General features: G+C 38.0%; 1 protein-coding gene across 2 annotated transcripts in view; it reads right to left on the minus strand.

Moving 5' to 3' along the window:
- Positions 1-1618: 1618 nt before the first annotated feature.
- Positions 1619-25289, minus strand: part of Gabrb2 (gamma-aminobutyric acid (GABA) A receptor, beta 2) — a 236935-nt gene continuing 213264 nt past the window's right edge. For both annotated transcript variants that reach the window (XM_005376272.1, XM_005376271.1), the window contains one exon: positions 1619-7640. In XM_005376272.1, the coding sequence (XP_005376329.1) occupies positions 7293-7640 (348 nt within the window). In that variant the 3' untranslated portion in view covers positions 1619-7292. The remainder of the gene's footprint in view (positions 7641-25289) is intronic.

Below are 25289 nucleotides of genomic sequence, written 5' to 3' on the forward strand. Positions count from 1 at the left end.
ATTTCCCCTTCCTGAGGTAAGTAGACCAAATGCTCTGTCTTGGGTAGTATTCCCTGTTTGTCCCTCACCTTTCTCCCACCTATACAGGGGGGTGCATGCACCACAGGTCACATACTTGAGCATGCACGTTCTTTCTTTTGCTGGACAGAAATGCTGAAACTTAGCATAGAGGATTCTAGGTACAAATGTAAATATTTTGAATTCCTAGATTTTACAATTTACAATGTAAATAAACAAGTGAGTTTTGCTCATCCTATTAATGGTTTTTTCAATAATATTTACTGTTTCATACCTCTAAGTTCTGACCAACAACTTTGTTGGACAATTATGTCCTGGTAGGCCACGTCCCTCAGATTAATAGTCTACTGAGCTACCTTTGCAAATTACAAAGTCAGAAAGTAAAGCACAAGTTTGTTACAAAATAATTCACTGGGCTCAGGAGAGCTCCCTGAGTTTGAGAGGAAGAAAGTGCTTTTTGTGCTCACCTCTGCTTTTCTGATATCAGCACTAGGTATGGCAGACAACAGGATTTGAAGAACCATTTCTTGTGAAATGACCAACAGAATAAGACTTTGACAATCCACTTTTAATGATGAAGTGACTATCCCTTGCAAGGACTTAGCGGTGAGTTCATGTGGGTAGAAATGCGGGTTCTACTCTCCTGAGCAAGGCATATATTCTTGCTGAGCTTGAGTTTCTTCTGCTTCAGGGACTAGGGTTGGAATTTAGTGAAGATCAAGTTTGTAAAGTAATTATTAGAACAGAAAATGCTCCCACCCTCATCCAGCCTTCAGTTTCTACATTGCCCAGGTAATAGTTCCTGTCCCAGTTCTGGTTGCTCCCGTCTCTTAGAAACGGCTGGTCAATAGTTGGTCACTATGATGCACATTGTATAAACCAATCTCAAATTGACAAGCCATTCTTCCTCTGTACTTCCTGCTTGTTTATCCCAAATAAGCCCTAGACCACCAGAGATCAGGGCCTGATATTCTGGAAATAATTCTTACCAGCGCCCATTGATGTAAATAAATCTGCCTCCAAATCTTGGGTGTTGTTTCGGTGTTTCTGTTTGCCATTACACTAGTATTTCTTCAGTAGATACATGTTGGATGCTAAATAAATGAACGCCTTGTACTTATCATGTGTTTCCACTATGGAGGTAAGTTCTTATTTATTTTTAACATAATACCTAAACTAAGAGAGTAATAATTTCTGTTAAGTTTTAGCTATTATGACAGCACTTGTGAGATACATGCCGGATGTTGTAGAATGATGGTAACTGACAACACCAACAGCATTTCCCCTACTGACGACTTCCCATGGACTGTGTACTTTACTAAGGGTTCCTCCTGAGTTATCTTCATCTTTACCACTACACTGTGAAGGAAGCAGAATTATGTCTTTGCTTTGTCGACAAGAAAACCAAGTGTTGGGTGAGTTAGGTGGCTACAGGGTCATCAGCCTAATAAGTGGAAAATCAGAGCTCTGATTTTCCTAACAGCAGGTCCTAAGCTCTCGAGATTTCCACTCCTTTTCACAAAAGCCATGATTCTACAATATAACTCACAGTAAAAGTTAACAAGAAAAACATGTTCTGGACACAATGAAACAGCACACACAAACTTTTAATTTTTATTTATATTTCTTAGTTCAAGAATTACACACTAGCCAACATTGTTATATATTTACATGCTGAAACTGGCTGCAATAAGTTGAAATTCAAGAAAATAATTCTTATGTGCTATTCTTTTATAATCCTCATTTTTTTTTTTACTATCTCATGTATCCCAGAGATTTGAATAGTCCTGTTTTTAGAAAGACTTGAAAATAGATGCAGTGATATCCACTTATGTTTTGCATTTTCTAGCCATTGGAAAATGTGCATTATGTGCATGTTAAGAAAGGCTACAAGGTAATTAGTAAGGCTGATAATCACTACATTGTGAAGAAACTAGAATATCACTTTTTATAAAAGGACAGTTCAGAACTATGCAGGGACAGTATTCATAACAGAACCATTTAAACACCCATGCAAATAAAAATAAAAATATTATGGAATTTAAATTATAGGTAACTCGATTTGAATTAATTATGTTTGAAAGCAACATAGATGAACCGTATTTTGAATAACAGCAAAATCAATACAAGCTGACAGAACTATCAGCTTGCTTCCAATGGTGCAAGGACATAGACATTGGTATCAGATCAGAGGACATGTGATGGGGTGACATTCGGCTTTGGAACTCAAAGAGTAAAGTTTTAGTGTTCATCATTTTGAGTCATCTTTATCACAAAAATACTTCTCAAAGCAAACTGAAATTTCACTCAGAACTCTGCACATGTCAACAGAAATGGTCTTCAATTTTCAAAGTTCTAAGCTGTTTACAGATGCCTCCCCCAGTTTTGAAAAATGATTTCTTTAGGACAGTGTTTTCTTTAGCATTCTGTTGACTCCTTTCTGGTTTCTACAATCTTCCTAGTGCATTTGGAAAATGTTTTTTAAGCCTTTGGTGTGAAGCAGTGTCTTTCTCCCCTCATTTCCTCCCTTGTTTTCTTCCATTTTAAAAAATAATTCTGTAGTCTTTGGTTGAAAGGAACAATACTATCTAAGGACAAATTGCTAGTATTAATAAAAGTCTCCTAGTTTCCATTTTGTGTAACAAATTTCTGGAGCTGTTGTGAATAACCATTTTTATTTTCTCTAGTGCCATCAATACAAACTTTTACTTTTTGAAAATTGAGACTTAAAGTGCAAACTTTGGTTTCTTGTACTCTGACATATAAAAAGTTCTATGCTATCCATAATCATTTTTCCCATTTTTCATTTCTAAGGCTGCCTCTTGGTTCTCACACTGGTGACAAAAACCGCTACAAGGTTTCTTATAAAGAGGGAAAGAATGGGAATAGGAAAGCAAAGGCTTGGAAGGACAGTGTGCCAGAGAGAGAGAGAGGCAGAGAGAGAGAGAGAGACAGAGAGAGAGAGAGACAGAGAGAGAGACAGAGAGAGAGAGAGATTGATTTAGATGGCAAACTGAAACCCTTCTGTCTGAGATTTCCAAACCATTTATGCAAAAGGGTGTTTAAATTACTCTGCTGGGGCACTCCAGTTACTATACTTTGTAAAAACAAACAAAAAAAAATTAAGGAAAAAAAATCTACACAATTATTTGTGTCTACGGGCTATTCATTTACAGCATGTTTAATTATTTACATAATAACACATCGACTTAAGCCATAAACAGAATTAGCATGTTGTCTTACCATAAAATACAAATTAGAAGTTAAAAATATTTAAGAAATCTGTTTTAATATTTACACACGCTTGGTGAAAGTTATGGTTACTCAGATAACATGTATTCTGTACAATTAGCAAAATGGCATGATTGCTACAGTTGTGAGTATTTTTCCCTAACCAACATGGTGGGGTTTAGCTTTTTTTCCCTCTGTTCCCCCATCCTTCCAGGAGGAATGTTCATCATTTTTCATTCTCTTAAGACAGTTTTAAAATTACCGATAGACAATGTTATTTGTGTCCTTGAAAAAGAGAGCAATTAGACAAGCGAGTGAGAACTAGTTAACTTCTATGTTCTGAGGTACAGTACTATTGTAGTGTCAAACTGTGCAATGGTTCATAAGAACAGTAGGCATTGATTTGCTGATAGAGAAATGCTCAGTACCCTGTATTACTTATTTCAATGTGTTGATTGTTGGTTACCAAATTAAAAATACTCATATTCTGGTTTAATGGAGGAAACAAAACATATGAGTTGATTCCTTTTGTTTTCCAACATATGAATGCATATATATGTATGTATGTTCATATGGATCTATATATACACATATATACATATAAATATGTTGTAAGACCTGTTTTTATTGGTGTTGTTTTTCTGTTTCTGTTCTTGAATATGAAGTTCATCATAAAACCGGAACACAGTTACCTACAGAGAATAGAAATTATCTTGTTTGCCAATTTAATGCAGGTCTTGCTTAAAAAATGGAATTCATTTCTTTATACATTACACTGTACTTTCTTTACATGTTGTGCTTTTGAAAGCTGACATATTTTTTCTGTGTTCCTAATGCTAAAATGTAAAGTCTTTTGGTTTATAAATCATCATCATTGTTATTTTACTTAGCACTGCTTTTGAAGAAATGAGAAAAGGTCTAGATGGCACTGCTTTTCCCATTTTTAAATTGCAGTAGAAAGAACTGTAACATTCCTATGCAAACACATGATTATGTTGCATGAGTTTTCAATTCTGAAATGCATTTCATACCTACTAGCAGTCATGTACAATATATATATATACAGATTGAGATGAAAGATTTCATTTAGGCTGTGCATTTTAGAGTCGTAATTTGCCTATGTGTTTCACAAAGATGAAAAAACACCTTAATTGCTGGCTATCTGGCTGTTTTATAATCAAAAGAAAAACTATACATATGTATAAACTAATGGTAAAACCATTTCAGAATTGCCAAAATGCACCTTTGTGGTCCTTTAGTTTAGCCACCAGATATCAAGCTGGCTGGTCTTCCTAGATTGGTCAGGGCTAGCACCCTTCCTAGCATTTGACAGTTACATTCCAATTCAATAAAACACAAGACTTAAGAATACATTCTACACTTCCTGGTATTTCTGAACAAGATGAGCCAGTTTTTTTTGTATTTACATGGCTCTTGAATGCTGCACTTTTCTCTCTAGGGCATTTGTTCCAAGGTCTCATCTTTCCTCCTTTGCCTGGTTTCTTTCCGTCATGGAGAGCAGAAGTGAATTCCTGGTCATATGCGTTTGAGGCTCATGCTATGAAGATGCTTCTCTCCGTTTTGATCTAGATAGCTCTGCTGACTTCCCTAGACATCTGAAATACGGTGTAATCCCAAATGACAATATCAAGAATTTTTATGGCTTTTACAGAAATTGCAAATAAGAGCCCACTTTTAAACTTAGGCTCGGAGTTGTCTCTAGAAAAATCATTCCAAAACGGCATTTTAGAGTTGTGCCCCTGAGTTATTGATATGCTCCTTCCCATTGTTTTCTACTCAGACTTTACCCCTGGTAAGAAGGGGTAGGCACTTTTATTAGTGTGATGTCCAAAGATGATTGCCCCGGAAAAAGTGTGTCCCTGCAGAAACTTGAGGAATCTCTGTTCTGAGCATAGATGGAGGCAGCTTAGTTAGATTCTGCCTAAGGATTACACTCAGAGATATTCAAGTATGTAATCAAACAAGAAGAGCGAGATTTCTTCACACTGGTGGAAAAAGTATAATCGTGTCTTGGGGTAAATTCAGAATGTTGAATTATATATATATTTGTTCTCTAATAGTTACAATGGAAGGGCAGTGAGACTTCATCATATTCCAGACTACTGACTCACGAAGGGAAAAAAAGCATCATTTTTCAGTAGTAAGGTAATAGCCTTTGCTCTCACGCACAGTTATGGATATTACTCTGAAAAGAGGCATTTTAACAAAAGAGAAATAGCAAAGTAACCTTCTGAGAAAAGTACAATCAAATCAAACTTCATGGGAAATTTAGTAATTCTCTACTTACTACAAGTAAACCAAAATTTGAGCTTCACCTTGCTAGAAATAAAGTATATTAGCTTATTTTCTCTTCTGTCCAATATGTGAATGTATATGTCCAATTATTATAGAAAGAAACACAATGGCATAATTTCAAAATAGAATAAAATACATCATACCAGCCTGATTGTCAGTTAAATATTCTTTTCTGCAATATTAACCGAGGCTCATAACACGCATCTCATTCATGTAACTTTGTTGTTATCTTACTGTTTACCAGTTTTTATATATTTCTTGACTGACAGAATGCACTATACATAAAATAAGCACCCTTAAAAAACCAAAACTGACAAACCTATAAAGTAATGGTCTTTGTGCACATACTCATCAAAATAGTGTTTGCTTTGAAAAATAGAAAGGTAATTTTATTCTAAAATATAGTGAAATTCATTGTGAAAATAAGGCTCACTCAATCTCTCCAAAGTTTTACTATGCCTACTATCAAGGAATATAGTGAGAATTTTGGAAGCAAGAAAAGCTGTAAAGCAATGAATATATCCTCTTTTTGAAATACCCTATTAAATGTAGAAGTAAATTGATATGGAAATGTTACACGACAGCTGACACTGTCTGAGAAAAAACAACCTGTTAGCTTTGTCTGTCTTGGTATCTGTGTGTTTGAATGACTCCTAATCAAATGTGAACATCTATGATACTTCTCATTCTAAATCTAACTTTTCTATTTCATAGCCATCTTTAGGTTAAACTATTAAAACCTCTTTAAGGATGCTTTCAGAAGATTCTGAGTTCAGAAAATAAATTCCTCTCACTCTAAGCTTTCTACCAGACACAGTGTGTGTAGACCAGATGCCAAGTAGAGCTGATAGGGACCATGCTAGCTTGCTTGCTTCCATTTTGTTACAATAGTCATTTCTGGATTTTTGACCCTGCTCTGTATGGTTAACCCTTAACCTTAACTACCTACTAAAGAGCATTCTTGCAAAAAATTTTGGCTGCCAAGCATGATAATGTTCACAAGTCTCTCTCTGTCTAAATGCCAAAATGAAAGACATCCTTGTTCTTGATTCTCTGTGCTCAAGCCGAAGAAGAAATGGGCCTAGTTGGTTTCTTGAATCTCTGCCTTATTCCTCACTCCACCTTCCCACCCTGATCCCGCTCCCTTTACACGAGACAGAAACTGCTCGTCCAGTGGGAATTACCTGACACCATATCACCTGACACCATATCACCTTAAGAAGACCAGCACAGACCATCTTGGAGTTGCCATGCTCAAATGACATTGCAGATAATGTTTCATAAGCACAGTGCTATCTCAATAGCATGTCAACCTTAGGAATGAGATGAACAGTATCTGAATATGACCATATGACAATACTATTGAGCCTTCTCAGAATATCATCTAGATATTTCCCCTCTCAGTAGGCTACTTATTAAGCAGATAAAGTGAAGCACTCAACTTCAGTTTGCCCTGCATGTGTACAGATCACTTGTCTTTTAACTGGAAAACCACAAGTGTATTCATTACTGGAAATGAATTCATTTAACTGGAAAACCACCTTAGTGTATTCATTACTGAGCAGAAGCAACCCAAATGGTATGAAATGGACCACAGGATAGGCCAGCAACTAAGGTATTTTAGCATCACTTTTGTCCTGGATTGATGTGTTTTCCAAGTCCTACGTCAGGCTGTACAACTGTTTTGAGGAAGAATCTAGTCCTTGCTTCCCGCAGGAGGCCATAGTTTAGTTCACATAGTAAAGCCAGTAGACGATGTTGAAGAAGGAGAAAACCACCGGGAAGAATATGCGGGACCACCGATCTATGGCATTCACGTCAGTCAAGTCGGGGATGGTGATTTTCAGCTGAGAGGCGCGTCTCCTCAGGCGACTTTTCTTTTGTGCCACATGTCGTTCCAGAGCGTTTCGGCCAAAACTATGCCTGGGCAAGCCGGCTTTCCGATACTGGATGCTGGAGGCATCATAAGCCAGCATTGTGCTCCTAGGGTCTCCGAGTCCCATCACAGCCTCCGAGGTGGCCATTTCGTTTTTGATCTCAAGAGTGCTCAGTAAAATGTTCTCATGGGGGTCCATCTGCAAGGGAGAAGAATCAGAGCAGACGCTGAAAACAAGATTTCATTGGTGCTTACAATCAAGAAACTAAGACACGCTTGCAGTTGTATTTATGCTAGCACCAAAGAAACAAGCTGTGCTACCAAACCATGTGAGTTTGAACTGTGACTCTGCTGCTGTGATCTATTTTTTTGTTTCAATTTTAGTGTCTATTAAATGCTATAGCAATCCAACTCTAGAGGATTCCTGTAATATGATCATGTATTAGACTGTTGCTCATACAGCTTTCATTATTTCTACTTAAAGCATGCAAAGAAATAGAAGACACAGTATTCTTTAAAAGAATTTATAGCCTTGATATGAACATAAAAAATTAAATTGTACTAGGTATGAGAGAGAGTTGGGGAGTAATCACTGAACTGTGCTCACAAGAGTAGCCTAACTATATATGAATTAATGAAATAAAATAAAACCAAAAGTACTGTGTAATTATCAAGTGCTTGCTGGATGTGGCAGGTGCATTTGTGTACAATTTCCTTTTAACTCATGCTGCCTAACACCCACAGTGATGAGCTGTTCCCTTGCATTCTCAATGCCAATACAAACAAGGTAAAGGAATAGTTCTGAGTAATATAAAGCAAGTTCAATGGGACTTGCCAAAATAGGACAGCATTCAGAACAAGGAGCTAAAACATAAGAGTAGGACAAGAGGAAAGACATGGCAATGGAGCTGTGGTTGGGAGTGGGACTACCCTGAAAGGAAGGAAAGGGGATAGGACCGGGAAGAGTACACTGAGCTCAACTGAATACCAGGCCCTGCAGTAGACTTCAGTTGGTTATGCAGAGAGTCCAACCACCTCTATTAATGTCTTCTTATTACAAAGCTAAAAGTAAAAGGTGAATATTGACATTCTGTTCAAAATATTAAATTATTATGCTGCACTAAGAATTGTTTGTCTTAATTTTAAGAGGCCTCCCTTGCTACAGATAATAAAACCTAGCCATACTTATGATTAGGATCAGAGTGCACTTATTTTTATGGAGAATCAGGATATGCCATATGCCTTTAAAGTTTCTGAAATAATAAAATAAGGAAAACATGGCCAGCAAGAGGAACTAAATAAATACTGAAACAAAAGGTTCAACCAGTCAGAAGATGTAATGCTCTGAGCTTCCTGAATTATACAGGAGGTAAAAAAAAAATACTAAGATTATATTTTATCAATAACTTTAAAATATGGTTTATTCACTTTATATTATAAATTTAAATATAAAATCTTTTGACAATAGAAGCTTTAAAATACAAAACATACTTGGGCATAAGAGTTGACCAGTTTATCTCTGCCTTGTCATAAGACATTCTGTACATTTGGCTTATGGTAGTATTTTGCTTTGTGGAGTGATTAGATAAATATATACTATTTCTAAGTATAAATATTAATTTTAAAAGGAGCTTAGACTTGGGGACAAAGTAAATGTTGAAAGAATCTGTCAAGATTTTTCCAGGTAACAGCTGTAGTGATGATTTCCCACTCTTTAAGGAGGGAAAGGAAAGTTCAAAGGTTTGTGATATATTCCAGTTCTTTGCAGCAACTGTTTGAGTGCTCTTAATCATCCTTTTATTTATTTTTGATTGGCATATACCTGTAGTGTACGATAATTACATTCACCCTGGGGAGTTGGTACATGTACATGACATTTCTTCACTCTTTGTTGTTAATCCTCTTCCCCCACTGAAAGAGTATTCTTTTCCCACATTATAGTACAGGCATTCATCAAATTTCTCAAAGTCACTTCAGTACTAAATTGAACTAGAATTAAAACCTTGATATCATGAGAATTCAAAGGCTGGAAGTGGAGGCTGTCACTTTTTGGCTCTCAAGGAAAGTGAAGTTGAGGGAAATGGGAAACGTGTTGTCTGTGTTACTTTCAGGGTGTGCTTCTTTCCTGTCCTTCTCTAAGCTGTTGGCTCTTCCTTTAACCACCTGGAGAATTACATTTTAGTAAAAGTTCTTTGGCCGCTGTGTGTGAAAGCATTCAGGACTCTCCCCCTCTTAAACATCACAATGTTTGTCTTTCTGTTGAACAGTTACACTAAGAACAGTTATGAGTTGGCAGCAGACCTGCTGAGGTAAACCTATAAAGCAATAATAACAACATAATAAAAGTTATCGGCTTCAGTGGACTACTATTAAGGCAAGCTTGTTTTATGTTTAAAATGAATTTTCCTTGGATAATTTAGTCAATCTCAGGTTTCTGTCTTATTATGTAGGGAATTGAATAAGATAAATCTTGAAACCTTACTATGTATTCAATAATTCATAATGTAAGAGATATTGAATGAAAACCCATTCTGTGGCTGATGCTACACCAAGGATTAGTGATGCACTGCTGCAGAGGACAGCATTGCTGCTGGATCCCCACCGCAGTGAGACTCTCCAGAAAGAAAACAGAGTTTGGCATCAAAAATTGTTGTTTTAGCTCTTCCACTTGTTATTTTTGACCTTGGTCTATTACATAATGTCTCTGAGTTTAGGTTGGTTAAACTATACTGAGGTCTAAGAACAGGATTTTGGTAGGCTAAGTGAACTTGAATATGTGAGAAGAACCTGAAAATCTAAAGCACTGTGCACAGTTAGTTGTTATGGCATGCTGTAAATGAAGCAGAATAGACACAGGCTCCAGTGACCAGGCAAAAAAACAGTAAATAAATATGGCTAAAAAAGCAAAAATTGAGTAGGTTGCCTAGCAGTGTTGCCTTACTTTGCACAAAGTAAACACTTAGAAAATCCTAACTGACATTGTTGTAAAAATGTAATAGTTACTCACGGAATGAATAGATGTGATCTTCTGGTATAGATAGTGGGTGATGGCTTTTTTGTAGATAAAGCTAATCATACCACCCTTACTAGAGATCTTGCCAAGAAAGTGGTATCTGAAGTATGCTGACCACTTACAGCAATCTATGAAGTGCTGCTAATCTTAGGTGTCTATTATATCAACAGACTGTTCAATCTTAAATTATGACTGTGGGTTTAGACTCAAGGAATAAGTTAATTTGAACAAGAAAAGTAACATTATTTTCCAGGAAATGATTATACACAATCATGAAGCTATGGAGAGAGATAAGGCATATTTAGCTTTCCACTAACAGAAGGAGTCTCCAATAATATGAAGAAGCCTCCAATAGATTGTAATTCAGCACATGCCACATCAGGGTGAAGCCCTGATACCGTTCTGGTTCTCTGATCTTCTTCTTTGAAGGACTAGTCTTCTTCACTACTTTCTCATCCTTTCTGTAAAGCATCCCATAGATGACATACTTCTTCACTCTATCTTTACAAATAGCTGAATCCCTTTCCTGAAGCATTTTGTATCACTCTTGGGATTGTCAAGATTGAAAGTGCTTTGAAGCTCTAGTAGAACTGCTTCATTAGCACCTGGAAGTGCATCTTTCTCTGCCAGTAGTGGGGGTTAGGGCCGTGTTTTCAGTTTGATTCTAGACCGAGACAAGCTGAGTTTTGATTCTGAGCTGAGCCACTCTCTATCTTTGAAACCTTAGGAAAATCACTGAACTTTTCTGAGCTCAGTTTTCTTAGAGTGGGAAAATACCAATATGAATCTCCTGGGGCTGTTCAAAATAATTAAACAACTGAACATGCAGAGTACTTACTCCTACTCTGGACATACAAGCACCCCCAAACTATAACTCATCTTATTAGAAAAGTCCAATAGATATTTACTGAATGTGTACATTTGATAGTCTACCATTTTTTAAAAATGTCACTGACAGGTAAACCAGATGTTTGCAAACCACATACATTTTTACTTTGCTGTGTTAAGGGCTTTTCTAAAGTATTAAAAGCACTATTTTGTACACGATAGATACTACTTGCTTTTTAGCCTTACATGATTAAGTTTATTGAACATAATAAGTAAGTTTAGACTGAGTTATTTGTAACTGTTGAGGTGGGAAAAGTGGAAGTTATGTTTCATGTGTTAGGTGCAGAGAGAGCAGCAGCTCGGCAGACTTTGCTCCGTGTCCCAGGCTCACAGAGCTCACCAGAATCCTCCTGACTAGAGAGGACAATGGGGCCAGGGCCCAGGGTCAAAAAGAGACACCTCCAGTGCTGGTATGGGGAGCAGGGGCACGGCTAGCTGGTCTTTTCTCATGACACTCGGGGTTTGCACTGTCATGCAAGTCACAGGAAATTGCAATCATTTGCTTCACATCTGTCATCCCTGTCAGGTCCTTTCTCTCCACGGTGGCCCTCACAAGGTGTGTCTCTTCCATTGTTGTGGTCCCACACATCTGCATGGCTCCAGATACTTTCATGGTAGGGATAGTCATAGAGAGGCTTGTAGAAGTTTCCCTAACAAGGGAGGCATAAGAATGCCTGGTGCTAAATATGTCATGAAAGATGCAAGCAGGTGTAAAGTCCTGCTAACTGTGTCAGTAAGGAGAGAAGACTTCTGTTCTTTGACTGCTCCTCAGCCTCACTCAATGCAATTTCTGTCTGGAAAAACCACCACTTTCCCAGTTTCCGTTTCTCACCCTTGCTCTGGCAGAAAGTCAGTCAGAGCTCCCCTGACATCATGATTGGCTCAGTGACAGGCAGATGACCTTTTCTGAGCCAGTGGTATTTCACGAGCCTTCAAATGGATACACAAGAATGACGGTTCTCAAATACAGCCCCTGGATTTGTTCCAAGAAGTATTGCAGTCCTGGATCTACAGAAGCTGTTGAGATCCTCTAACCATAACAGGAGACCATCCTTTGTATTTGAAAAAGCCAACTGAGAAACAGACTCATGACTTGATACTACCAAGTCTCTGTGTCTAGACATGCCTGACTCACTGATACAAAGCACAAATATCCTTCCTCCCTCTTTCCATCCCTTTTCTCCCTCTCTTTTTCTTCCCTTCCCTCCTCTATTTTTTCTGTCTTTTCCTCCCTCTCTTGCTTCCATCTCTCTCCTCTCTCTTTCTTAAACCAGCATGAGTTAGATTTTATGTGACTTGAGACCTAAAAGATCCTGAGATGTAATTTATCTCACTTAAAGATCTCAATAACTCCACTATGGGCAGAGCAGAATAGGAATCACAGGCATTTCACTTGTAGCAAGAACTTTTCATAAACCAAAGTAGAACCAAGGAAATCTATTACAGTGATAAAATCTTCAGTATGCAAACCATTTTTGGGTTTCAGTATTTTTGGCTGGGATGTAAAGAACCTAGTAGCTGCTAAACTTTGAGTTTCTTTTCCTGTCTTATTTATTTTTCTCTTCAAAAGGTATAAGTTATGCTGAGAATCAACTTACAGGGTCAGGGGTAAAAACAGAGAAAACCAACAGGCTCTTTTAGACGTGGTTTAAAAGAGGAAAATCTTGAGGTAAAGTACCTGTAAGTAAAATCTTGTGGTAAATTACCTGTAAATTTATTTTTAATCTCCTTTACTATTTATATGAATGAATAATTGCTTTTAAATTTGGATATTAAACTCAGTAACTATTCTCCTTCCTTTTTTTCTTTGAAATATCTCTTTTTATAAGGTGATTTTTCGATATGAGTTGTTTTTTTTTTAAGCGTACCTACTACAACACAGAACCTGCTATATTTCTGTTTGATAGGGTGGGAAAATGAAACTCAGAAAAAAAGGCAGTAAATTACTTAAAATTTATAGTTAATAAGTGCTAGAAAAGCCTGACAGTACAGGGCTGTTGATGATGACCTTAATGCCATAATATCCAATGTTCCTTCCAGCCTGTTTTAAAAATTAATGAGGATGCCTGACTCAGGCAGTGGCTTGGTAGGTGACAGTCTACTTTAGCCATTTCCAAACCTGAGTGTGCATTAGAATGCCCTATAGGTCTTATTAAAACAAATCTCTGGTCCTCACTCAAAAGTCTTGAGTCAGAAATTCTAGAATGAATATAAATAATCTGCATTTCTAACAAGGGCCCAGGGTATGCTGAGCTATTGGTCTAGCAAACTACTAGTAGTTCTGTATCAGCAGAAGGACACAACTACAAATAAATAAGCAGCAAAGGCCAGAGAAATAAGGAAAATGATGAAGGCTCTGACCACAGTCCATAGCCCCTTTGAAAAGTAGTTTGCACAGAGAACATCCAAAGCTTCCATTTATGGAATATTTACTAGAGCCAGGCATTGAAGGTTTTATGCACTTATCATTAACTCTTGATTTTGACAATTACCCTATGAAAGAGATATTGTTAATATTTCCCTTTTAAAGAGATTTGAATGAGGATTAATGATATTTTGTGATTTGCCCAGATTTACACAATTAGGAAGTAGTGAAGCTGATATTTGATCTATTTGTTCCAAGAGTCCTACTCCCAGTCATCAAATTTTATAATAGCGTAGCTCAAATCTTCCTCAACTATGAGGATTATCTTGGAAGGTCTTCTCTCTATTAGGATATACTTAGGTGATAAATTTCACAAAACAGACACAGCAATTGTCATGTGAATTTTAGTTAAATTAAAATTCAGTTTCCACACAAACTTTTCCTGATTTTCTCTTTACTGGAGCAGTGAAAGGATAGAAACAGTCGCTAATCCATTCCTTTTTTATTACAATGTTGATGAGAGATAATTTCCTTTTATCAGAAGGACTGTGTGGCAATTTCTATTGTCCTGAAGTCATGCCAAAACATTTATCCAATTTTCCTCTTTTGATATTTTCACCTATTCAGAAAGCCATCAGAATTTTATTGATGGAGCCTGAAACATCAGGGAGGGAAACAAAAGCAAATGGAAAGAAGCAATGGGGAGAGAGACTAGCAAACCTCATTAATCTGCATTTTCAGTAAATTCCCAGGTGATACTGGGCCCCTGCTGTATAGTCCACATTTGAAAAACTACTAGTCTATTGGATAGAGCAGCGGGGCACGACAGTAAATGAAGAATAAGCAGATAAGTACTGAAAAAGGTGAAGGTTCTGACACTGGTCCATACCACCAAGCTGAAACTGTCATACTCTGTAGACAAACTGCCTTTTGCAAGAACCCACACTGCAAACCTTGCTTTAGTCCAAAGCTTTACACTCCTTGCTTTCTGGATCAATTCCTGAGTGCAAGATGTTTTTGGAAGAGGCTCTGTTAAGCAGAACAATGCCAGTAAAGAAGAAAGTCTTCTGTCTGTCATTCAAAAATCTGTTCTTGTAAGAATGCTTCACCTGAAGTTACTGTGATTATCAATCAAGAATCAAGCACCAACCTTTGCGGGGGCAGGAGAACAGATTTATTTCTACCAACATTCCAGAGCCTCCACGACTGTGAATGTGGGCAGCTTGCACCCTGACTGAACTAGTTGTGTTACAGGTAAAAAGGGAGCAACTTCTCTCATATGTATTGTTTCGACTGACCTAGGCCACAGAGGGGTCTAACAAGGTCAAATTCATGTTAATAATGTAGGTTGGGAGGTTTCTACCTTTTTTCTTCCTGTCTTCCTCAAATATTTCTCACAATTAGGGAAGGAAAATGCTATTCCATTATGCAACTTGAAAAACACAATTTCGTTTTGCTCAAAAAATTGCATTAACCACCAAACAGTATGCCTTACTTTTATAAAATATTCAGTTAATTCCAGGTTTGGTTTTAATACTGTTGCTCCTTTTCTTCTCCCTTTCTCTGTGATAAATATATTCTCTGAGGGATGCCCATATTCTAGATTATAGTCATGGATAAAAAACTGAATCACATCCCTTAGGAATCAAACAACCACACAAGCTTAGGCTGAGAAGGGAGAATGGAACCATTTAAATCCTAGTTCACTATGACAACAACAACAGAAAGGAGTTAGAAATTGCAAAAATCAAGAAATCTTAACTGTGCAATTTCCCATCAGTATAACTAGGTGTGGGCAGGAGACGTGGCTTTATCTTCCATGAAATAACACTGTCACCTGTGAGACTTGAAATGCCGAGGCAATGAACTCCTAACCATCTGGGAATATCCAAAGCACTGCTTTTAAAGTAAACCAGCAAAAAACCAATCAACCAACCAACCAAACAAACAAACAAATGAACAAACAACCTAGCATGTATGCTCTCGTTACTGTAAGAGGTTAAAAAAAAAGTTCACCTAATTAAAACATGAAATAGAGACCCTAAGAGAGTAAGAGAAAGTCAACATCTTTGACTCTACAAATGCGTTAACCAAAATGAGTTGAGAAAAAACAATCAAATCAAGGAATTTAGAACTGGAAATTAAATAAAAGAACACATTTCTGGAATACTGAGGTAGCTGCATGAAAGTAGTCACTGTCTGGTTAAGAGATATTGACGAGACCGGAGGGGATTGGGGGAAAAAGAAGAATCAAGATATATTAGGTACAGATACAAATTCCCAAAGATGAATGTGACCCTTATGTATATCTAAAATGTACCAATAAAATTAACTTTAAAAGCAAAACATAGAAAATACATGGTTGTGAAATAAATACCAGTAACTCTAAAACACGGTATAACCCAGTTATTCTTGCTTTGACTTTCAATTTTTAAATTCTCATGGTTGTATATCTCAAGGTTTCCTTCGCAAATACTTTGTTAAAGATTCACAGCAGGGAATTCATTCTTTACGGATCTACAATTATTCTAATTCTAATGTCATCATAAGGTGAAAAAATTCTACTGCTGACAAAATCCATCTAGTCAAGGAAATAAATCAAATGAGCTTGGTAAGGCTAGGGGCAATTGCTCTGAGCGCTAATGACGTCTTCAGAGGAAAAGTAAGAAGCAGGTATCAGGAGCAGAAAAGGAAGAGTAAGATCTTCTCTCTGAAGGGCCCTGTGAGATAAGGCTTCGATAAAGTTGTAATTAATACAGAATCAATAGCGAGAGTCCCATGACAGGCATGAGCTGCCTGGTGAGCAGATAACCAGTTCCCTTTTGATCCTTCTCATGGTTTCCTGTCCTTTCACATCCTACAGGCAGAGAAAACAACACTGGCCTCAGAGATAAGAACAGGTTCCAACCCCGTGTACTCTCTGGGCTTCAATTTTGGCTTGTTGTTGGTTGGTTAGATGGTTGGTGCTGGGGAATGAACCCATGCCAAGAATTTGCTTTACCACTGAGCAATATCACTAGCCTTTGCCTCGACATTTTAAGTCAGACAGTGTACGTGGATTAAGGGAAGCTCTGCTAATTCCCCCCACCAGGTTCCAGTCTCTTACCATAAACTTACGGCACATATCCCCTGGAAATACGGACATGGTCAAGGGCTATGGCTAGCTCCTTGCATATCTCTACTATATCTATGCAAAGTATTTCAAACACAACTTGATAAATTGAATTTCTGAAATGGTTCAACTAAGTCTGAGATCACACATTCAAATTAGGTTAGGGAGGCTATACAAAAGGCTGAAGCTTAACTGCTTAGTGAGAATGTGTATCAAAACAAAAAATAAAAACAGTATTGAGAATGTAGCTCAATGTTAAGGAATAGAGTTCAATCCCCAGTGTACACACACACACACACACACACACACACATACACACACACACACACACACACACACACAGTGAAGCCATTGTAACAGGGAATGGAAGAAATTGGTCCTGTGTAAACTAGATTGGAAACTGTAAGCGCCTACCTGAAGGATATTTAAACCCCAAATTCTAAATATCACTTTGGTGGTCAAAATCATAGCCAGGAGATGGGACCAACCTTTTAAAAAATACCCTCCTGGTTCCACTTAATACACAATTACTAATCACCTGTTTTTCTTATGTGTGCAGCTAACATTAAGAATTACAGATAGAGAAAATCTGTCTTCAAAAAATATCCTGTAGTTTTAGAAGAAGTCTCATGAAAACCACAGAGTCCTTGCTGTGGGACATTCTGCAGGACCCCTCTTCAGTGGGAATCCTTTTTTTCTTTTTCCCCCAGTACTGAGAATCGAACTCACGACCTTCTGCTTGCCGAGCAGGAGCTGTGATGCTGAGCTAAATCCCCAGCCCTGGGAATCCTCAAGTAACCTTCGTCATTTTGAGTGGTGTCATGTCTTCCCTTACTTTCATTCTCACAGAAACACATTAATTCCCCCATGAAACTGATTTCTTCTTTTTTCTATATGTTAATTTGCATGAAATATATAAAAAGGATATATAAACTGAAGATCATTGAATTTTTTAGATGACTGCATGAATGTAGAAGGATGGATGTTAAATTGGAGGAGAGAAGAATGCATTCAAATTACCATATTCAATAGTATTTAAATACCATGAATAAAACACATGATGAATTGAATAATTTCTTTTAGAAGGTTGGTAGAATTCTTTCTGGGTGCTGCTTCTTAATTTAATAAAACACAAGCTATTTGTTTTAATTAAAGTTTCATCTGCATTGTGTAGGAAAATGGGGTGGGAATCAGATTAAAAAGTCTGAAGAAGATGAATCTGTAGTAAACTGTATTTGTGAGCATTTCTTTCAGTCAAAAGTAGCTTTAATTTATTAGAAATCCTCAGGAAGTGTGGGATGGAGCTAGGCTTTAGAATGAGTTTACGAATGAGCTCAAAACCATTTGTTTTAAAAGACAGGGTCTCACTATGTTGCCCTGCTTGGCCCTAAATTCCTGGTTGAAGAGTTCCTTGTGCCTTAGCTTCCCCAGTAACTGGGACTATAGGAACACAACATCTAGTTTAAAACTGAAAATTTAAGTTTTCTGCGCAGTTTCAAAGAAGTAGATATGCGAATCTGCCACCCAATCCTGATAGCTTACAGGAATTTTAACACCCGAGAGCTGACACCCTGGGAGGCTAGGGCTTGTTCGGCTTCAATTTCCCTCTGGCTTATTGACTCAAGCACCGCATTGCGGAGAGATGATTGATCTAATCTTTTCATTATCTGGTTCAGCCACCTCAAAGCATCATGGGTGAAGACTTGCTAAAGATTTTTATACAGATCACCTAACTGGGAATTCACAATTTCCCAATCTATTTTAAAAATAATGCCACAGAAGACCTTTGTTTTGGTTTCTTCTGGCAGGTCTGGAAACATTCTAGTCAATTGTTTCTAATGTGCAGAAGTAAAAGGGGGGAGAACGAACAACCTCTAGGGGAACAGGAGCTACCTTCTCCCGTGGGCTCACACCTGTTAGAGATGGTCACTGCCCACCTCACTGCTAGGAAAAAGGGGTGACTGTGGCCACTGTCCTCTGCCACTCCCCCAGACACATCACCTTCCAAAGCTACAATGATGAGAAATAGATGTGGAAGTTGATCGGATTAAACATTAAAATGTAGTAAAAAAGTTATGACTGACTTAAAGGCTGTTATTTAATTCTTCCCAGATTAATAAGGGACGCCTGATTTTCTTTTGTGTACAGGTTTTGAAATTGGTCTCAACCTTGTTCCATAAATGAATGTGGAGGGGCTTGAATATATAAAACTACCCACTGACTTGGTTCTGGTTCAGAGGAAAAGTATAATTCATTTGCAGCTCTCAACTAAAAGCAAAAAAACCCCCAAAGATTCATTTCTGTCTGTCTTAAGCAAGCCACCAATGTTTTAATCCATTTAAAATTTAGACAGTTCCTTATTCCTAGAAGATCGTTGCTGAGAAAGAGAATCTCTCAGCCCACAGACTCTGAAATATCCTCTCTAGATATAGCCAGTTCTCTCCCACACAGGAGAGACACCCACACTGTCCACACAGCCTTACCCTCCACAACCCTCAGTTTTCCACTTAACTCATCCCAGAAGCGAAAAAGCTGACCTAAGGCATAGCATATAGGCAGGACTCTTATGGACACCCCAAGAAAAGGCAGCTCCGGCAGCAGGAGATTGAGATCTGCAGACATGCAGAGACGCAACGGGTGGAGTTTGTGTCTACAGACTCTAAGTTTGGTTGGTTCTTGAGTGGTAGAGAATGGGAGCGAGTGCAAAAGTAGATGTCTTCAACAGAGATGGCTGGGGTGGGGTGCATGGGTTCCTACTGACTGACTAGTGAATCCTATGAGTGGAAGCTTAGATTCATATTTAATATTTTTTTAAAGTCCTGAGAAGACTAGGTTAAAGATACTAGCACAAAATTGTGTATGAAGAATAATACTTAACAGTTCTGAACTTTAGTTTTCTCAATTTGGAAATAAGCGTCGAATGAGAATACTCATATAAAGCACATAAAATAAGGCCATATCTAATACACTCAAGGAATAGTAACTTCTATCTTTGTGCAAGTAAGGGTGTGGAGGAACTGAACTTATGCTATGTCTTAATCAGGAAGGATTTGGTATGGCAAACCAGTTCTCAGCTCAAACATCTGCAGACTTGGTGAGAGAGGGATGCATAGCTGTTGTTCAGTCACTTTATGAGAATAAATAAAAGTGTCAACCTAGATAGGAGTCTCTTAGCTATCACCCTAATAACCCTTTGGCAGGAAGCTTCCACGAGGCTGTAGGCTGTGTGAATCTTCTACTTTCACTCTGCCAGGAAAGTGTCTAAAGTTGAGACCTCATTCTTCACAAGAAGAAAAGAGATTGAATATTTTTTTTTCCGATACATACTTGCTTGAGTTTTTATCCTCATAATTGCAGAGGCAAAAAGTAACTAAAAATATTTTATTTTGTTATCTGCCAGCAGGAGCAAAGTTGGGAAAGGGAAAGCTTATACCCATCAGCAAAATGAAGTTTTCAGATTATTTTCAGCTTCACTTATTTATGGGAAGTCTCTTCGTTCTAATTTAAGGCCTTTACAGAGAGAATTTCATTATGATGATAAAGATATTATGATACTATGTTTTATGGATTGTTTTTGTATAGTGCTATTTTAAATTCTAATAGAGATAAGAACATTTATATAGTTAATTAAGTGTCAAATACATGAACTTTGGCTTCAGCCCTGAATTTCAGCTCCTCTAGGTACAAGCCGTGTGACCCTGGGTAAATTCCCTGGTTTAGTTGAGCCTCAGTGTCTCCATCTTTAAAATTAAACTATATCAGCTCATCTTTAAAATAAAGGTCTATTGTTTGGAGGGCTGTTTTAAGATCGAGATCAGTTATTTAAGGAATGCTGTAGTTTGGATTTTAAGTGTCCCCCTAAGCCATGTATTGGTCCTTAGCCTGTAGTGCCACTGGGAGATAAAATTTAAGAAACAGTGCCTAGTGTAAGGTCTTCTAGCCCTTGAAAACATACCCTTGAAGGGAACACTGTGAACCAGCCCCTCTTCCTCCTCTGTGTTTCTTTTTCCTTTTCTAGACATCATGTGAATGGCTGTGCTCTGCCATGCATTCCCACCATGGTGTGCTACCACAGGTCCAAAAAATTGAGATCAATTGGTAATGAAGTTAAACTTTCAAAACTGTGAGCCCAAGTGCATCTTTTCAATTTATAAGTTGGATGTATCTTAGGTATTTGTTACCATAACAGAAAGCTGACTGATACAAAGAGCCTAACTTCACATCTGGTATACCATTAAGTGCATAACAAAAGGTAACCACTGTTATGAGCCTTGAAATTTAAACTGCTATGACTGTAAGAAAAGTCCTTACTGGCACACATTAGCAGGGAAAACTAAGTCTATGTAAAGGACTAAATCAACTGAGCCAATCACAAGCAGGGAAAGATTTGTTGGAGGGCTTGGAATAAAAAAAGAAGTCTATAACACTCTTCTGGATAGGAATGAGAAAACGGGGTTTGTTGCTAGTGGAAGTCATCTCTGCTCAGAACAAAATAAGAGCCTGCTAGCAAGGTTTCCACTGAGTGGCTCATCTCCCCCACCTCATCCCATGGCCATGCATGTTTTTCATAAGCCAGACATTAAAGGTGGGTAGAGAATCAGAAGATCTTTGTGAATAAAAATTCAAAACAGTAATTTACATTCACTTTATATAAAATTCAACCGAGCGTTATGGTATGATTCTGTGTGGATTCATTTCCAAAGTTAATAATCTTGCCGTGAAACTTCCCTATTATATGTTATGGTTGATTCACTGTGTCAGTTTGAGAAGTTTAGAAGCTCAACTAAGTAACTCAGCAGTTCTACACCCTAGAGTGTAGAGGACATTCTCTAGGGTGGCTTTTTAAACTGTAGGATAGGGGCTGGGGATTTAGCTCAGTGGCAAAAGCGCCTGCCTGGCAAGCGCAAGGTCGTGAGTTCGGTTCCCGGTACCAGAGAAAAAACCAAAAAAAAAATAAAAAATAAAAAAAAAAATAAACTGTAGGATATTGTAATGGTTGATTCATTGTGTCAACCTGAGAAGTTTAGAGGTTTAAGTGACTCAGCGGAGGCCAGGGTCCTCACTTTGTAAACATCCTGAGCCTGTGCAAGAGGAGATAGTGTGAGTGCTACACCCACTCTACGGCAGATAGCCTGCATACATTGTAAGGGAGGAAAAGAGGTTTGCTCTCCACTTTTGTGTTCTTGTTGCTTTTGCTGTTTTCTGCCACATTGAACTGCTGCCCCTGTGCCATGCCACCCTGCCTTGGAGCCAGCTGATTATGGATTTAAACCTCCATAAACTGTGAGCTAAATACACCTTTCCTTCCTTAACTTTGGCTGTGGGGTATTCTGTCTCAGCAATGGGAGAAAAGTAACCAAGACAGACTTCACATAAAATTCAATCTAGTGTCGTGGTAAGATTTCATGTGGGTTCATTCCCAAAATTAGTAATCTTACCAGGAAACTTCCATATTGTCCAGCATAACTTTTAATAAGACTCCCTTCCACTTAATTCACTTGTGTTTTGTCAAAGTGTTTTCATATCTTTTAGCTCACTGTTCTCTGCAATATCAGATGCAGTTGAAAGATCATACATGGACTCACTCATCTCATAGAGGAGAAAACTTAGGCACAGGGAAATTTTTTACCAAAGTTGCTGAGCTTTCTAGAGGCTAAGCTAGGTGAATATCCAGGCTTGAACCCACATTGTATTCTAAATGGTTTTTCCAATTATAAGACTGAGAACAGCTATTTTGAAGCACTGTCCAAAGCAATTCTGTGATTAAAATTTGTAATTCAGAGAAAAAAAAATCTAGGTACATCTTCTAGCTTTATTTAATCCTAGTCCGATCACTTACTAGTTTGTGTGATCCTGAGTAAGTCACAGACATTAGTGGATTTCAGGTTCTGCATGTTGACATGCAGTTTTGAGATGACACTCCCTATTCCTCGCTCTATGAGGGACTAATCAACTGGCTGGTGCCATCCTCAACTATGGATTCTTCAGTGTAGTTCTCAAGGCGGCACCATGAATCAGTGCGAATTGGGACTAGATAATAACTTCCTTGCATCCCTAGGCAAGGTTCTTGCTATTTACTCTGGTCCATAGGTCAGCTGCTTTGGGATCACTGTGAAGCTGGTGAGAAATGTAGACTCTCAAGCTTTGTCCTGGGTGTATCAGTGAAGAGTCTGCACCCTAACAAGTTCTCTGGTCACTTTTAAGTACATTAAATATTGAGAGGCACTGGGATAAATGGAAATCTAGGTTCCTTAATTTTCCAGAAGTCAGTGATTATGGGATTTAACTCTTTTTTTCCTGGGGACCTTGGATAGATGTCCAAGCAATCCACATGGAGCCTTCAGCCTCTATCCTCCTTCTGTAGAATGGAGGAGTTAACTGGTGATTGTGTGGTCTCTGTTAAGGATGCTGAATTCATCACAAAGTTCTAACTAAATTTTCAAGGGGAGAGTGAGCTATACAAGGCAACTATGAAATGCTCCTCAGCTAGGGATCCCTTGCATAGCTGCAGCCTTATGGCCTCTGTGCCTTTGACCCATTAATTGCCCCAGAGGAGATGTGTCCTCCCTTTCTCCCTAACTTTCTGGGTTAGGAGAACTGTTGTTTGCTTGACTTAGCCTGGGCAAACATTTCTTTGTTCCATTCTAAAACCAAACTATCCTTGGCTCTGAGATCTGGCAATGATGATGGAAAGTGAAAGTTGCTCAGCTTTATGAAACATGGGCTACAGTTTGAGATGGAAAAAAAACACAACAACTTAAGGAGGTGGAAAGAATAAACATCACACTCAGTTGATGAGTCTGATTGTTTGCTGAAGAATAAAATCTCAACTAGACTCCGGATCAAACATTAAAAACTCAAAACAAAAACAAACAAACTTCAGCTCAACCCAAGGTTTGCCACTTATAAATTGTTCAGTTTGAATTTCTTACTCCTCTCTGGTCCTAAGGTTTGGTCATTAGTGCAATGTTTTACAATATCTTGTAAATCTGTAGGCTTTAAACTTCTGGGAGCTTTGGAATGCTTTGGAGATGTTGCTAAAATTTATACTCCTGGGCAATCAGAAATTCTGATTAAGTAGAGTGAGGCTGAAGACTATTTCTTATAATATTGTTGATTCAGACATTGTGGTCTAAAGATGACTTACATAATGATGTTTGGGGGCAGTACATGGTGAGAGGTAATTCAACTAGAGCGCTTAGCCATTTCCTTGCTTTAAGCTCTTGGTAAATATTAGCTTTCACTAAGTGTTAGTAGTAGTTCAGATATACAAAGTGACTTGCTCAGTGTTAAACAGTGAGCATGAGCAGAGATAGAAACTTTGACTGTATCAGAAGGTTCTCCTGTCTACTCATTTTTCGTAAGTGTCTCATTGGAGCAGACTGAGAACTGGTGCAAGTAAAATTACTATGTATTATCAAACGAATCATGAAAAGCTGTGCTGCCCAAAGAGCAGGTCATACTGGAGATCTAGGTGTCATCTAATCTTTGTTATTTAACTGCTGTGTGACTGTGGTCTAGTTACTGTCCTGCTCTATGTATCAAGGTATTTACACCAAGGAGATCCTTTAGATTTCTTTCAAAGGTTAGCATGCTATTCTATTATGCGAGATACATGTATCCTGGCTGGACTGAGCAACTACTTTCATCCCCTCTCACTTTGTTTTCAGATGGGATATCCCTTTCACTCTGTGAAGCTTTTCCTCAGCAAGCATGGAAAGGTAAGGTCTCCTTCCTCTGAAATTCAGTAGTGTGCATCATCTGTATATTGTGATTATCACCACAATTAAAAGACTATTACCGTGCAGTGGACTATCGATCAGACTGAAAGAGATGATGCTACTGAGTTTAGGAACAATGATACTATTGAATTTAGACACAGACCTCGAGAAATAGAAAATGTCTGAATTCTGTCCTTGTGATCCTTTCATGGCAGACATCAACTTCACAATTATTGGTTTTCAAGTGCCAGCTGCCATCCCAAATACTGCCTGTGTGCTTCCCTATGTAATTTTAAAGCCATTTTTATGGTGGAAATATAAACCCTACTGTACTAATGAGGAAACCAAGGCTCAGAGAGGCCCCATGCTCACATAGCTAATAAGTGACAGTCTTGGAGCATGTACTGGGGGCTGTCTCCAATCCAAAATCAGGTAGGTTTGATTGAACAAGGTCAGCCGGTGCCCTTCGCCCTCAGGTTACCCAAGAGCAGTAATTTGATAAACACTTGAGAGATGATCAACACATTTATGATGGTTCTTTTAAATCTATATCCCTTATGATCAAAGTTTAATGTGGCTAATAAGGGGACAATGTGTAGCTGAAAGACTCTTACGAATACAGTTCATGTCTGATATCAAGGGCTAACACTCTCAATTGCTAAATTTAATTTATGAGCTAAAAAAAGATTTAAACATAGAACAGAGCTTACGAGGTATTGTGAAGGGTATGGGAGATGGAAGGGGGTTGG

This window comes from Chinchilla lanigera, unplaced genomic scaffold, assembly GCF_000276665.1.
Source record: "Chinchilla lanigera isolate Chin_1 unplaced genomic scaffold, ChiLan1.0 scaffold00007, whole genome shotgun sequence".
Lineage (NCBI taxonomy): Eukaryota > Metazoa > Chordata > Mammalia > Rodentia > Chinchillidae > Chinchilla > Chinchilla lanigera.